At 36.9% G+C, this 16,986-nt stretch overlaps 1 protein-coding gene across 2 annotated transcripts in view; it reads right to left on the bottom strand.

Moving 5' to 3' along the window:
• The window catches only part of LOC120636568 (protein spire), a 223,195-nt gene that overhangs the window by 47,013 nt on the left and 159,196 nt on the right, over positions 1–16,986 (bottom strand). Inside the window, exons 5-9 of one of the 2 annotated variants that reach the window (XM_039908105.1) lie at positions 16,340–16,546; positions 11,581–11,610; positions 11,146–11,318; positions 10,991–11,054; positions 10,352–10,466 (exon numbers count right to left, since the gene is read on the bottom strand). In XM_039908105.1, coding sequence (XP_039764039.1) covers positions 10,352–10,466; positions 10,991–11,054; positions 11,146–11,318; positions 11,581–11,610; positions 16,340–16,546 — 589 coding nt within the window. The remainder of the gene's footprint in view (positions 1–10,351; positions 10,467–10,990; positions 11,055–11,145; positions 11,319–11,580; positions 11,611–16,339; positions 16,547–16,986) is intronic. The other variant, XM_039908113.1, reaches the window with a different exon arrangement.

The following is a 16,986-nucleotide window of genomic DNA, read 5'->3' as shown; positions in this document are numbered from 1 at the left end:
GTGTTTATCTGTATATTATAAGTATTTATGTGTAGCATATTCATAAAAAATATTCATCAGCTATCTTGGTACCCATAACACAAGCTACGCTTACTTTGGGGCTAGATGGCGATGTGTGTATTGTCGTAGTATATTTATTTATTATTTAAATCATCATAAACTGGACTGTTCTAACATGCGTCGCGACGTCCATCCTTCATCATAAGATCAGCCCTATAGTCCATAACTCATCTTTTATCATCCAAAGAGTATCAAACAAAAGATGTGTATATGAGATGGCGATAGCAAAAAATTAACCCGGCTAAGTTCTCTTCTTAGACTAGGGCGCATTAGGAACCTTCCTAGCTTTAGTTTTAAGTTGTGATGTAGTTTTCACCATCACCTCGCAACATATATCTATATCGCTTTATATCTCTACATGAATAAAATATATTTGAATTGGAATAAATGTACAAGTTCAGCTGAATATTTGTAGTGATTGATGAAGTTCAAATAAAAAGGTATAATAAGGATAAAACCGAAAAGGTTACATAATAAGAACTTCGCATGTCAAACAACAATTTCAGAAACAGATTCGAGGCACAATTAGATACTTACGACTGATGTCCATAGCAAGAGTGTTCATTACGTACACTCCCATCATAAGTTAACTTCTTTTGAGATATTGAAACAACTGGCGCCGGCAAAACACTTTCCACAGTTTTTCCAAATTCAACCCTACGTCCGTACACTTTCGTTTTATTTTCAATCAAAACACGTCCAAGGAAAGGGGTGCACCACAATTTTTTCCCACGAAACAAATGAACATCGATAGAACACTTAATCCCATTTATTAACTATTGGAATTACGAAGCCGCAAAAACACTTCACATAATTGAATTAATATAATAAAATTATATTTTATATCGAAACCAAGATTTTTTAATACTAAAAATAAAGGTTTTTTTTAAATATTTATAAACCAATAGTTCATATTTTATGAAAATACTTTAGTCTTATCTAAGGTTCTTTTCATAAGGCTGTATCACACGACAGCGCTGCAGTAAAATCGAACGCGGACTGGACTAGGCGAGATTGTAACGTGTCTCCTTTACTTGCCAACGGTTCTCAAAGTATAACACATAAGTAATCTTAAAACTATATATCATATGAAAGAGGTCTTTCCCATGGCGAAGTACATAAAGTATAGGCTGATATTTTTTTTGTCTAACAAAATTTGTTTAATTGACATTGGCCCTTTGTATTATCAAACATTACTTCGTACGTTTCCAGTGCATAGATTCCATCAATTAAATGGTTTTAAGGTGACGTATCAAAACGTTTAAGTAAACTGAATGCTGCGACTTCAAAGTAGTTATAAATAGTTGAGATTGAGGTTCGTAAAGAAGGGCAGCTTAATAAAGTACTTATAAATATTATGATATTCGTGTTTTCGGAAATATACGCATAAACATATAAGTTACGTTACAAATAAAGATGGTGAATAAAAGAGTTAATTTCAAGTTAAAACATTAAACAAATATTCTAAGTTTAAATTGACATTCTAAACAACCGGTGTCTGAGAAATAAACGTATTCATAAAATTAATAGCATTGATTAAAAACAGTTTCAAAACTGAATTTACTATTCAGAATTCTAAGAATGGTATAAACTTTGTTGTAAAGTTTGGAGATGATTTCATATAAAAATACTGACGTGACTTATAGTTGACGAACCTCCAATTGAATTCCAAGACCAGTTTTATGCAACCTGTGTTTTATTCTTTTTGCCTTCGACTTTCAGTTTCATTGTAAACTGAGCTTATTGTTTTTTATTACAGAACAAGTTAAAATATAGACAGACATACAACTAGACACATAAACTAGCTACTATGGGAGCTAGCTGCTTGTCCCAACAAATACTGAGTAGAATTAGTTTTTTTTAATTCCATTTTGTTCCCGGATTAAAACGCTTATGACATTCTGCTGCTAATTAAATTAAAAAAATGCAAAAAAAATACGCTATCCATTACTTCTAGAAATATGAACAGCAGGGCTAGCCGGTCAGGAGATAAAAATTATATCCCCCGATTATATCCCCCAACGAAGGATATAATTAACGTGGCCACCCCATAAAGCCCGGGACCATGGAATAGAAGAAGTTTACCTCAATTTATTATTACACATATATTATTTGGATATTATTTCGACTTGTGCACCAGTGCTCTAAGATTTGATAAAGCTGTGGGAGAAGATAATTTTTTATCCTTTCCCCGACGATATAATTTTCTCCTGCCCATACCGTAGCCGTTCAGACCTGGCTAAAAAAAAATCGAATATAAAGCATATTAGGTATTAACTTATTTGCCCGCAACTTCGTACGCGTAGATTTGTTTACGGGGATAAAAAGTATCTTCTGATACATCCATGCTTAAAACCGTATATTGTAACCGTGAATTGCTCTTTTTCTGCTTGAAAATAGGCAAAACCTAGCACACTTTCGCATGGTAGGCCTTCATCCGTGTTTGTTTCCGTTTTTCTAATGCCGCGAGAGCAGTCAGCCTAAAAGGATTCTGTTCTGTCCCGTATGCACTCGTTGCACAATTTAATCGAAATCTGGTCTGGTTGTATCTGGCGTGCAAAGGTAACAGATAAACATTGTTACTTTCAAATTATATTAAAAATTCAAATTCAAAATTTCTTTATTCATGTAGTCCTATCACAGGCACTTATGAAGCGTTCATACTGATATGTTTACATAATTGTAAGGAGATGGTGATAACTTCGTTCGCCAATTTAAACCTAAAGCTACGAGGGTTCCGAACGCGCCCTGGTCTAAGAAGAGCCCACAACAAACTTCATTTTCTAGCTGGTGCTTTTGCCATAAAGGGATGTTTGAAGGATTTCTAATTGTTTCTGATACTACGTAATTTAGTAAGTGATATTTGGTTGTTTATTTAAAAGTAAAAATACCATATCATATATATAAAGTTATAAACATAGATAATAACTCTTGTAAATTATTTTGTGATGCTAAATTATAAAAAATACATATATCATAGATATACGACCGATTCTCAGAGTATGCAAAAAAATCATAAGAATCGGTCAGGCCGTTTCGGGGGAGTATGTCTCGTATGACATGAGAAACTTATATATATATATACACAGATATTTAGAGAAAAGGATTCTTAGAAAACATTATATAAAAATACACCGAACACCGTGCAACACATTGGGAATCGCTGGATCATGTTCACTGAACAAATATTTGCTATTTATGACAATGGTGTATGACGAGTAGTGCATACATAACGGTATTTGGCAGTTCTTTTAACATATTTAAACAGATAATAAGTAATTCAAGTTGAATACTTTCGTTATTATTCAGAGGAAGATTGTTCCTTTTTAAGTAGAGCAAAGAAAGTTGTAATAAATATTTTAACCATAATTTTAGAAAAAATATATTGTACACTAGCTCTCGCGGTGGTCTCACTCGCGTATACGTACTCTCAGAAGCAAGCCAAAAAATTTGAATGATCAAAATTTATACGAATTTTTTGTCTTGTGGGAGGCTTTGGCCGTGGCTAGTTACTGACAAAGATTTGCCGCTAAGCGATTTAGTGTTCCGGTGCGATGTTGCGTAGAAACTGATTATCCGGGTATGACTACCATACTCCTTAACAGGTTAGCCCGCTACCATCTTAGACGACTGCATCATCACTTACCACCAGGATGAGATTGCAGTCAGTAAAAAAAATACATGAAAATAGTGTACAATGACACAGAATTAAGTCTTATAAGAGGTTCTGGGGTCCATCTCAGGCTAAGGCAATTAGGGAAAAAAACATTTGAGAGATGGTCTGGTCTGATGGGAGGCTACTTCCGAAGCTAGTTGCCACCCAAATGACGTGCCGCCTATAAAGTTCAGGCGTTGCGGTACGATACCGCGTAGAAAACGATGACAGCTTTAGATATAGTATGACTGACATTGTCACCCCCTAAAAGGTTAGCCCGCTACCATAATAGATGATACAGATAAGATTGATCTTACCACCAGGCGAGATTGCAGTCTCGGTATTAATTATAAATTATAATGATTTTGCACACCAATCTTGGCAGGATATATAGATCATGTATTTTGCTTAACATCTATGTTTATGCACCAGGTTCAAGCAAAAACTATAATGAATAACTAAATAGGGCTAACTTATAGTGAAATTAAAAAAAAACGATTACAACATGAGTCGATCTTTCACAGTAACGGACAAACAATACGGTTTTATTTATGTACGATAATTATTAATTAAGGCAATGCTGTATTGTTTATAATATGTTTTTGTGCCATGTTGATAGTTATAGCTGTTATCATTTCAGGGTCGTTACGAAATATGATTAAGAATTGGACTACGAATTTATAGTGTTTAGAAAAATGAATTCATAGTCCATAAATAAATAATAAATAAATATACTACGACAATAGTTAAGAATTAGGTTAATACATTTTTGGAGTTCACTCCTTAAGAATGAATGATTTATTTGATTATCTCTAAAATATAATTTTTATTAATACATAACTATAACCTAAAATAAACTATTTGAAAACTAAATAAAATCTAAAACGTCCTCGAAACCACCGCACTGGCAGCATTGCCCCTCTGGATGGCCAAACTAATTCGTTGGCCAAGGTAACTGCCCGCTCTAGGATCACCGGTAGACTCGATAACCCTTTTCGATAATTCTTTGAAAAGGGCTCTTGCCTCCGGACCCCACGGTCCCAAAGTCTCTACTCCAAAAGGCACAAAAATGAAGCTGCTATCCAGGTTTTCATATTTACGCCTCTTGGCCTGCTCGGCACTGGAAGCAGCCGCACCTACCATTGACGAAGTAGCCTGGATGTGTGATGCAGCTAGGGTATCAACACAAGTTGCATCCCACAGAAGTGACCTTCCAAGCCTCCAAGGTATGAGCGTCATACCATCATGTCATATCATATTTTGACAATACAAACATCGCCATCTAGCCCCAAAGTAAGCGTAGCTTGTGTTATGTTATGTTATGGGTACTAAGATGACTGATAAATATTTCGATAAATAATATACGTACATACTTATAATATACATAGACACTGAAAAACATTCATGTTCATCACACAAACATTTTCCAGCCGTGGGAATCGAACCCACGGCCTTGGACTCAGAAAGCAGTGTCGCTGCCCACTGCGCCAATCGGCCGTACATAATAATATTATAAATGTGAAAGTGCGTGTTTATTGCGGTGATAGCAAAGTGGTTAGAGCAAAGCGTCCATCATGATATCAACCCATTACCGGCCCACTACAGGGCACGGATCTCCCCCCCACAATGAGACCGCAACCCGCTACGCTGGGGCAGTGGATTGGTGGACTTCACACGCATTATGACGAACTCTTTAGGTAATAGTTTCCCCACGATGTTTTTCCTTCACCGTTGAAGGAAGTGATATTTTAATTACTTGAAACTTCATTGTACAATGAATTTTCATTATCAATCCCTCGTGTAACTTAGGCTGCATATAAGGACGCAAATGGCGTGAATCTCAGCCAGATCAATACCTTACCCCTGACCTACACAGTTTGGGAACTGCCAGACAAGCGGAGCCGGTGTTACGTAACCTCAAGCTTTTCATCTGGCGCCTTGCTCTAGGCTATATTCCGAGTATGAGAGATGAAAGCAAACTCGTGTAATTATAGCATAGAAAAGTTTTTTGAATCAAAACTTCGGTAAGGAATTGTTAATCAAAAGGAAAATTGCTTTTTAGAAGAAAAAAAGATTTCGCACGTCATGTATGTCAATGCACTATAACATATTTATAAATATGTACTATACTATATAATATAACATAAAGTTGTTGTATAACTTTAAAAAGTGTATTTTGCAAATTAAGAGAATCTTTTGAACCGTGATAACATGAAACATAAGTCCGGATTATTTAAATAACTAGAAGTGGAAAGTGCAGTTTAATATACTTGGAACTAAAATAAATTTGGTCTGGTCTTATTAAGCCTACTATGCCCACTATTGGGTATGGGTCTCCTCTTAGAATAAGAAGGGTTTAGGCCGTAGTGCAGAACTTTTAAGTTACGTGCGTTTTTTAAGCAATTAAAATATCCCTTGCTTCACCGGTGAAGGAAAACATCGTGGGGAAACCTGCATGCCTGAAAGTTCTCCGTAATGTTCTCAAAGGCAACGGACTGGGCCAGTGTGTTGGACTACGATCCTAACCCCTTCTCGTTGTGGAGGGTGACCCGTGCCCTGAAGTGGACCGGAAATGGGCTGATGATGATGATGATAAAGGCAAAAAATAAGTATATAGTTTTGAAAGGCTTTCTCAGATTTGTTGTCCGACGCACGAAAAACTGTATATTAATGCGGCAGGTTTTTCTTATCAATGAAACTGAAGAGTTATTTTTTTTGCTTCCCGACGCAAGAGTTTTTTGCTCTACCGACGCGATGCGGCTTTCGGTGGATATTTTGTGGCATAAAGAATTAAAGCTTGTATGGGAAACTTACCAGAAGTTTTACGCAGTCACGGGGAATCGCTAGTTAAGCTACTACATAAGATTGTTTTAGTGTCTGAAGAATATTTAGCTAGACATTAGTAAACAGAAGCAATCTTCGAGATTCTCTTATTTATTCTACTCGTGAGGCTGCAAGGCTCTTAATCTCTCGTTTTATTTTTAGCTCGACGTACTGCAGATGAATACAAATATTCACATTGACATTTAAAAACGCATTTGTATTCCTCCGTCTGATGTTGAAGCGGATCGCAGCAAATCTTTGGTAATCTTTGAAAATAACGGTTATCAGAGCAAGCAGAGAAACGGTCATAAATTAGTGATATCTGCATATCGTCTGCGAAAGGTGCAGAACTCCTTTGTGGGGTTGAGTATACGCTTTTACAACATGATTCCTAAGGAAATTCTTGACCTACCAATGCATACATTTAAAAAATGTGTAAAAACGCATCATGTACAGCGAGGTTACTATACATTTGATGAATTCCTCAATGACAAGGTAGAATGGAAGCAGCCAGCCTCGCTCTCATCTCCCGCAAGATAGCAAAATGATTGTAAATGTTGATGTTGGAAAAGAGCAACTACTGAGTTTCTTGCCGGCTCTTCTCGGTAGAATCTGCTTTCCGAACCGGTGGTAGAGTCACACAAACATGCATACTTGACGTTTCAAAAGTGCTTATAAAGTAGGCCTACTTGAAATAAATGAATTTGAATTTGAATTTGAATTTAAGCATTTTGGGTAACCCTTATTGGGCCAGCACGCCACGGGTGGGCATGATTGTTATTTGGGACTCCTACCGACTGGAATCTTACGATGAACTCGTCTCCTGGTAGCTGAGCCATGGGAATGCTTTCGCACACAGCTACGTTAAAACATGAATGCTCGTTTTTACTACAACTAGGAAAATGACTATAGAAAAAAAACGTTTCACCAACTCTTAGGTGTTAACCATTGGTCAAAGGTAGATATATGCCTAGGAATATCCTTAGTTTAGGCGTTACTTATTTAAGAATTGCCTTTATTCGTCGTTAGTGAAAACGGTTATAAGTTGCTAAATGCTGCTAAATAAGGTTGAAAGAAGTTAGGCCCGTTTTTACTAAACCTAGGAAACTTTAAAATAAGATTCCTAAAGGAGTGAAGCGGGTGAAAAAAAACGTTTCATTATCAAATTTCGGCAATGATTTACTTAACAATTATTCATGATTTACTTAACAATTATTCATTGTAAAGTCAACATCTCCTGATGATGCTCCGGTTTCGGAGCGAAACGTGCGTAGAGGGTATATTGCCGAAGATCTGTTTTGTGTGGGGTATAAGGATTGAAGAAATTATAAATTACACCACACAGATTCTCCTGCTTTTCGCGGAGTATAGCAAATTAAGCTTAATTTTGATAATATATCATGGATTTACGCAAAGTAACGCCTGCTTCTATCCAAAGAACGTTTCGCCAACTCTTTGTTTGTCAAAAAATTTATGTTCGGTTTTTTTTTATAAACTTAGTTAGATTATATGAGTTTCCTAGTGAAAATCATTTGTTGGAACGTAAATGTACGCCCAGGAATCTTCTTCGGTTAGACGTTACTTAGGGATTGTCTGTTTTTTTTAACAGCGCAAAAAAGATATGTCATTCTTTATCATATTTCTAACTAAATGGTTGTCCACTTCATCACTGACACGATTCATTACAAGTTACTTCTGATATTAAGTACTCAATATTTTGGTCGTTTAATTTTTTCTAATTACAAATTTAAATTAGTCCTACGTAAAAACTTTAATAAAAATTTAATTTATGATGAACACGGCGTCTCTTGGAATTCATAAAAAAATTTAAAACATCTTCAACTTCGCATAGGTATTGAAATATCTGCTCGACTTTACCAGCATCCGATCCGCACGTGGCCAGTCCTGTGGAGTAAGGCCTAAGCCCTTCTTAATCTGAGTGGAAACCCGTGCTCTATTGTGAGCCTATGGGTTGGTGGTGATGATACCATTAATCGGCGTGTGGTAAAAGGCGAAATTAGCCTAGTTTAAGGATTTATCGTGGTATTGTGCTCGCCATCGCCATGTTACGCGGCCATTGTGTGGTGATGCGTTACGAAAGTAGAGCGGCATTGGGCTGAAGTGACGCAAACATGAAAGCCTCGCGGACATAAAGCACTGCATGACATCACTTGCTGGCACACCCCGCTATCACACATTAGGTCTTATGAAAACTTTAACCACAAAATTAAAAATCTTGGCGTCGTAGAACGGACGGCAGATGTATCAAATCAGATGTTAGAAAATGATTAAATTTAAAAATCCACTATATCCAAAAGACAGACCGGACTTTTCAAAAGTGCTTATATTAGGCCTACTTCAAATAAATAAGTGTGTTTTTGCAGAAATTAAAGGTTATGTTGATATAAATTGCTAATTATATTTAAAAAATTATTTTTCGCTAAAACGCTCGCCATGGGTCCCGGCCGTACATGTCATGGGCAAATTAGAGCTTTAGAAAGTCCTTTTTCTATAGCTTAAGATTATTGATTTTAATATTGATAACAAAAAACTTAGCAACTGATAGTTTTATATCACAAAACACTTTATATACGCAGATATTTTCGAAGTTCAAGCGGTAAAAAATTATGTTTATATAGACGTGTCGTCATAATTTTGAATTCGGCGTTTCACCTGTCATGGCGGATCGGTAGATTTGCAGTTTTATTTATTGAAAATAAATACCAATCGCACTTCGAATATTAATAAAAGCGAGCTTTTCATAAAACATACATTAGATAAATATTACAAAAACATAAATATTGCCTAATTTTATTAAAAACAAACGATTCGTCCGATATATAGCTATCGAGATTACTTTACCGTTTGTGTAGAGCCATTGAGATAATGCGTTGTTACATAGTTCTAATTAAATATTAATTGCACGTGTAAAACATAATTAGCACATCGACTAACACGTTACAAAAATAAATCTTTGATAACGCCTGGCAAAATTAAAAAGCAAAGACATGGTTCAGATAAATAGATGTTTCTTTATTTGCGCTGATTTAAAAATGCTTGTAAAGTTGCTATTAAAAAAAACATAGATACTAGGAATTTTATGTAATCAGTTGGGTGGTGAACGTTTCGGGAAATGTGGAAAGGAAGGAGCAGGGATCTGGAACAAAATTAAAATACTAGCTAGCTAGCTATATTGAGGCTTATTTAGTTATTGCTTTAATACATGTATGTATTAAAGCAATAAAGAGCAGGTTATAGATATCCCAAAGCTCGTAGGTTCAAATACACTTTACGTTGACGTCCTTCAATTCTTCAAGAAAATCAAAAAAAAAAGTTATAGCAGCAGTACACATTGTCTATGCAGAAAACGAAATGCTCTTTCGGGGATTAATACAAATAATTAATACGTTAAGGTACTCGCTTAGAACTGAGCAGAAGAATTACCGCGCGCTATTCACCTGTCTTGTCTTGAGTAAAGTTTATTTAAATAAATATTATGTGCGTTACAAACAATACGTCCTCTTTTCCAAACCTATTCCTAATTTGAAAACTTCTGCTGCTCATAAATCAATCATAAATCAATCAATTTTACAAATGTTTACGTTAGCATTGGGGCCTCCCCCCAATGCTAACGTACTGTACTTTTGCTGACGAGGGGAAGGGGTGAATTTAAAATCTGCTTACGTAATACTTTAACGGCTCCAGAGGTGTTACTATAAACTAAAATGGTACTTAGTCTGACAAGTCACGCGTAAGTTCATTTAGATGATTCATTTTGTAGTAATGAATAAGTAGATAATACTGAATACTCACATAACCGCCGCGAGTAAGGCGTAGGCCTGAGCTGTCTGCCCACCTGGATGGAAGCCAGAAGTTGTTCCCTTGGAGTCACCTCTCGCCGTCTTGGAGGTAGCTTACGTTCTGATGCCTGTTTATAAAGAAGTGCTTGAAGTTAAAGCTTCTCAGAACTATGAAACTACCCTTTAAAAGTACCGTTGTCACTGGCCACAGAGGGTTGCAGGAAAACTTTTAGCGTCAATATTTTTACTGCAGAGACTATCTATATAAAAGCTTGACATTATGCATAGATAAAATATTACTTTTACTATCTATCTCATTTTTTACCAAAAAGGTGCGTTTCTTTTAGGGTATTTTTTTTCTAGTCTTTTTGGATATTTGTGGTTATGCCACCAGTATCCGCAAGAATAAGTTATGAAATTCCCTTATAGTATCCCACAGAAAAACGGGAAAATACATTCTGTGAATTCTGACCTCTACACACAGAAGTAGGTATAGGATAGATCTACACCATGCTGCTCCGACATAGGTACTGCAAAATATACCTGGATTTTTATAAACAATGCATAAAGATACCATACTTATACATAGTATACTTTATCACAGGGTTTTCCGAAGCCGATATTATAATTTTAATATTTTGACATGTCTTACCTTTCTGAGTGGAGGCCTACTTCTAATGAATTCGAGTATCATAGCGTGTGCGTCCTTTTTAACACTGTAACAAACGAAACAGTGTATACAATATGCAACCAGCAATATGAGTAAACTAATAAGTTAGTATACCAGGTTCTTAAGTATATTTTTACCTTTGAGGTATCGCGCCGTCAACTTTTCTTAATGTATACCGCCTCGACCTAATATCGTCCATTAGTATTTCATACGGAGTCAACTCATATTCGATAGGCGTTCTTGAATAGTTAACTTTCTTTAACTTCACACCCATTCTTAATTCACCTATGACTTGCACCCAAAACCGCGCCTGGAATAATACAAATGCAATTAGGAGATGACAGGCTTTTGCTATGCATAAATTGACAGGCGTTAAAAAAGAAACTTCACATGCATAAAAACCTAAATAAAAACACATTTACAAAATGGTTGTCACATTAATTAACAGTTACGTGTTAAATAGAAAAAAAATAAACTTTAACATTAATTACTAATCATAACATAAAAACGAAAAACTTAAAAGCAACGACAAAGACGTAAAGAAGAGGCATTTTTATCATTAAAGTACATACTTGTAGAGCCCTCCAAATCCTTCGGTTAGACTATGATAAAAAAAAACATATTTATTAGTTACCTAAATAAGGAAACTATCTATATCCAGCGTTGTCATATATATTGGTGCCAACCATTGTAAAAAGAGCAGAGTACTTTAAGACCCGCGAGTTTAATTTAGATTTGAGATTTGAGATTTGACGGAACATCGCCTATTGTAGAGGATGCTTCGTTTCAGGATAAAATCGAGTAGATAGAGTTTGTCGGGATATCTAGATGTGGTGGCAGTATTTAAGTATTACTTGGACCGCTAAAGTCGAGTCGAATCTTCTAAATTTACAGTATGTTAGCAATAAGGCCGCCTTTGCATGCCTGAAATTTTTGTATTATTTTATTCTGTTTATTGTTTATCTTATAGTTTGATGTTTGTGTGCAATAAAGTATTTCCCTTATGTTTTCGAACAGTAGGAACGTATAAAAAACAATGCCTACCTACCCTAAAGTTTTGTTTTGACCTTCGAACATAATAACGGCTAGACCAACGAGGAAACACTTAAAATATACACAAAACAATGCCTACCCCGACATATGCATATAACACGTATAGGAGAAGCATTTTTCCTTTTTTTCCTCAGATCGCACATCTAACGTGTGATGTGACGGTAAGGAAGTCTTCTAACAGGAAGAGTTCAAAAAGTTATAACACAAAATCGCCAGATTTTAGGTTAGTTATTGGTTCAACTATTTTAAATTGATTATATTTCGCATCAATGACATTGATAAAGAAAACCGTATTTTAGATATTTTGTATAAAATTGATATAACGATGATAGATGGACAATAAGATCAGTTACTTGGTCCGGACCGAGAGGTACTCGAGCGAGAGGCTGGCCATGTGGGAGATGGGTCGATGAAATAGTAGCGATAGCGGGTCGGAGATGGCTAACCACAGCTACGATTAGAGACCAGTGGAATGCCTTGGAGGAGGCTTTTACCCGAAGGGGGTCCATACAAGAATAACAATTTACAATTATAATACATGAAACAATTTTATCTTTAATCATAATAATTTTTATAGATTCTCATTATTGTTAGTTTCAATGATCTGTAATCACTTTGTATGGATTTAAATACATAAATACATAAATATACTACGACAATACACACATCGCCACCTAGCCCCAAAGTAAGCATAGCTTATGTTATGGGTACTAAGATGACTGATGAATATTTTTAGGAATAATATACATAAATACTAAGAATATACATATAAACACCCAGACACTGAAAAACATTCATGCTCATCACACAAACATTTTCCAGTTGTGGGAGTCGAACCCACGGCCTTGGACTCAGAGAGCTTGTTATTATTATTATTATATAAAATTGGTATTTGTAATATTTCATTATGGATTAAATAAATTCATTTTTATTATTATTATAAATGAAGAAACATCGCCTAGACCAACATTTTGCAGGGCATACCAGCAGTTGCGTGCACAGGGTCATCGGCCAGGGTATGCATAACGCAGATATATAGCATAAAATATAAATATTCCCCTCCAATACTGGGTATGCAGCGCTTTTGTGCATGTATGAAGTGCACGCCACTGCATAGCAGGTACACATTCTGTACTGCCCAGTGTCCATTTACGTTTAGGTGTTAAGCATCATGAGCCTGTGAATTCAGGGGTAACAGCGCCATTCAGACCTCCGGTTAAAGCAAACAACACCATTGCAACTATGCTGCTTTGGTAGAAATAAACCTTTGGCATTAAAATCCGCTTAATTGTGCTTGAATCACTCAATCCGACGGACAATCAATCGGACGGACGGCCGCCTGGCGCAGTGGGCAGAATTCAAGGCCGTGGGTTCGATTCCCACAACTGGAAAATGTTTGTGTGATGAACATGTGTGCTTTTCAGTGGCTGGGTGTTTATCTGTATATTATAAGTATTTATGTACATTATTCCTAAAAATATTCATCAGTCATCTTAGTACCCATAATCCAAGCTACGCTTACGTTGGGGCTAGATGGCGATGTGTGTATTGTCGTAGTATATTTATTTATATAAAAAAAAATCTTATGAATGAATTTATGTAAATGTAAGAAAAATAATCGAGTTTATGAATGCATTCAATTCAATTATTCAAAAGCTTTTTAGGTTTTTATTTATATTCATCTCACCTGATTTAATTTAAGTGTATGGTTCTCGCTCTAGATATGAGCGATAATAAATGCGACTCAGTCTTGCAGAATTATCGAATTTGAGTTTCATGATACACATTATGTTCGCCTTGTTTTGTACTATTTTTAATAACTAACTGAGTTACTGTGTAACTGCTAGTTGAAATAAACTTATTATTAATATTATTTATTTATTTATCATGTAAAGTGCCTATATTCAGAATGCCTTTAAGATTAACAGTCACCGGGAGTCTATAATTTGCTTGAAAAGGTCGCATAGTAGCATGCGGTCAGCTAAACATCGCCACGCTTCATCAAACCCGTCAGTTTGAGACGGTTAATGTGTTATAGCGTGATTGCTGCTACTAAACTCGTGACTTAGGTCTTGAACACGGGTTTTAAGCAACAGCGTAAATGTCGGGAGCAAATTAATTACCTATGTGCTAATTTATTATGTTTAGAGGGTATTATTGCAGTATGGTTATTGGCTTGTTACGACAGAGCATCGGTATGACTGCACTGGTTAAGTAACCCGTCGGTATCACAGTTATTCCAAGTTGTTTATCCACCCATACTTTTCTAGAGAAATTATAAAGAGGATAGCTATTTTGTTTGTAATCGATAAACTTTGAAATTACAGAACGATTCTTTCACCATTAGAAAAATCTGCATGCCTAAGAGTTCTCCATAATGTTCTCAAAGGTGTGTAAAGTCCAGCCTGCTCTCACAACGAGAATGAGTTATCATTCTCGTTGTGAGAGGAGACCCGTAATAGGTTGATATGATGATGATGATGAAGATGATGATGACGTCTACCTACGTCTAAAGCCTTCCAACGCACAATAAAGCTTAACTGATGATGCCCGTACATCATTTACTTGAGCAAAGTTTTACTTCCATCCAAAAGAAAATCAATTACCCATTCAGCGTATGCTGCGAAATTTAACCAACAAACAACGCCAGGTGCTCTGTTCACACGCTTGCCGCATAATCTAATTAATTCGACGCGAAATTCCTAGAGAGCACGCCGGTATTAATATTTACATCAAAATTAGCTTGCATGCCGGACTGTGAGCAGTTGAGAAATATTGGTGCACGATAAATAAAATTACTTAGAATCATCTGTAAACTAGGGCAATTGGACTGCGTTATGGAATATTAGATTGGCTTGGCATGGCTTGGCAAAGGTCTACACATCGTTTACTGTACGACTCAAGGTCCACTTATACACCGTTTAATTTAGTACTCAATTTTCAAACTTTTAAGTCAAGGTCATAACTTTGCTTATTCAAGTAGGGCTGTTTGGAGGCATTCTTTAATGGTAATGACTAGATGCATTTTTAAAGCTAAAACGAATTCTACGAGTTAAGCAAAGTAAGGTTTAACAAAACTCAAAGTAATATTCTCCATAGCCCGAAGTCAACCCAGTAAACGAGCCGCAAGGGAGGCAACCTAAGGTTGTCAAACCCCGATTTCGTCGAGCCATGGGGCAGAAGTCCTGCATCCTCCTGTGTAGCCCCTATGTTGAGTTTTCAGATAATCCCAAACAACAAACAACATTGTCCACCTACTTCTGTACGAATGGTAATTGATGGATAAACAGTTCTTTATATCCAATCTACATACTGAATTAATAGAAACAATTGTCTGTGCCATACGACTGTCACTTTGAGTAAAATTAATTACCGCATATCAAATGCCTGCCTTGAGTCACCTGACACCACGTCCCACCTCCGCTGTTATGACTAACTTAGGTCCTTTGGAAATTGCTCAAACAATTTTCAAAGGCTAACAGGCTATTGAAACAACAACCACAGACTACAACCAAATACAGACTGAAATAGTGCATTTCAAGGACGCGAATGTTGCCAACGTAATTTTTGATAAATGTTTAACATAGCTTTTTAAAACATATGAATGCAAGTTATAACATACGGGTAGATTATCTATTAATTAATGGATATATTGTCACGTATCTAGACGTGAAAACTATCAGAGTCATCGTCAGAATGGACACTATCAGAGTCGACGAAAGATTATCCTGGGTCATATAATGGTTGCCGAAACTATAGGGAAAGCTACCAGCACGGTTGGATACGGATACTCAAGCATGCCACTAGACTAAAGTGGCAATCGCCTCGAGGCCGTGAGCAAACTTACTTATTAAAAAGAAAGCCAGAACGGGAGCCGTAGTCTTGATATACTCGTATATTATGCGCTTTTCCTCGACTCGAAAGGACATCAGGATCATCGGTAGCTTGAGGGCAGCTACCACCGCAGTGCCATTTACATCGTTGGAGAGATACGCCATACATACCCAGTCAAAGCACTGCAAAGTTTCGAGGTTCCGCTCGACACCCACCCACACCCGTGCGAGGGAAGCCAGCTCGAGCGCCGTTTTCTCCGCAGTTCTATTTGAATCGCTGGAGAGATACGTGAGCTACAAAGTTACAAGGTAACGCCCGCCTATCCACACCCAGGCCGCGAGGAAGAATGCCGACATGAGCTGCTCTACCAGCGCGTGGTTGTAAAACGACGTGGTTTTGCGTGCCGCATTGCCGTCTGCAACGCTGGAGATGAGCGATACATACCCAGTCCGAGAACTGCAGCGTGTCGAGGTGCATGGCGGAGTCCTCGGCAGCGCCCAGGTCCCGCGCGCCGCCCACCCGCACCCGCGCGAGGAAGGAAGCCAGCTCGAGCGCCTCGGCGACCAGCGCCCGGCACACCGCGCGGTAGTGCGCCGCAGCGGTGTCCCGCGCGATTCGAGCGCCGCTCCCGCCACAGTGCCATATGCATCGCTGGAAACGTACAAGACACATTATTACTATTAAGTTATTAACTACAAGACTAGTGGAACAATACATTTTAGTAAACAATTGTAGCTAGACTAATTAATAAGAATAATTCAATAATTGAATTCTTAATGACAAGGTTGCTTGGCAAGCATCCGGCTCCGCTTTCATTCCTCACAAGATAGAAAAAAGAATGTTAAAATGTAAATTGTTGATTTTGGAAAAGAGCCACTGCTGAGTTTTTGCCGGCTTCTTCTCGGTATAATTTGCCTTCCGAACCGGTGGTGGAGTCACTACAAACAGACAGACTTGATGTTTTAAAAGTGCTTATATTAGGCCTACTTGAAATAAATGAATTTTGAATACGTTTAAACAATTTAAAAACACACATTACAGTACAGATGACAATACAGTAGTATACAATTGATGAATTTCTTAATGACAAT

The sequence above is a fragment of the Pararge aegeria genome, chromosome 3 (assembly GCF_905163445.1).
Source record: "Pararge aegeria chromosome 3, ilParAegt1.1, whole genome shotgun sequence".
In the NCBI taxonomy this organism is placed as follows: Eukaryota; Metazoa; Arthropoda; class Insecta; order Lepidoptera; family Nymphalidae; genus Pararge; species Pararge aegeria.
This window is presented reverse-complemented; position numbering and strand designations above follow the sequence as displayed.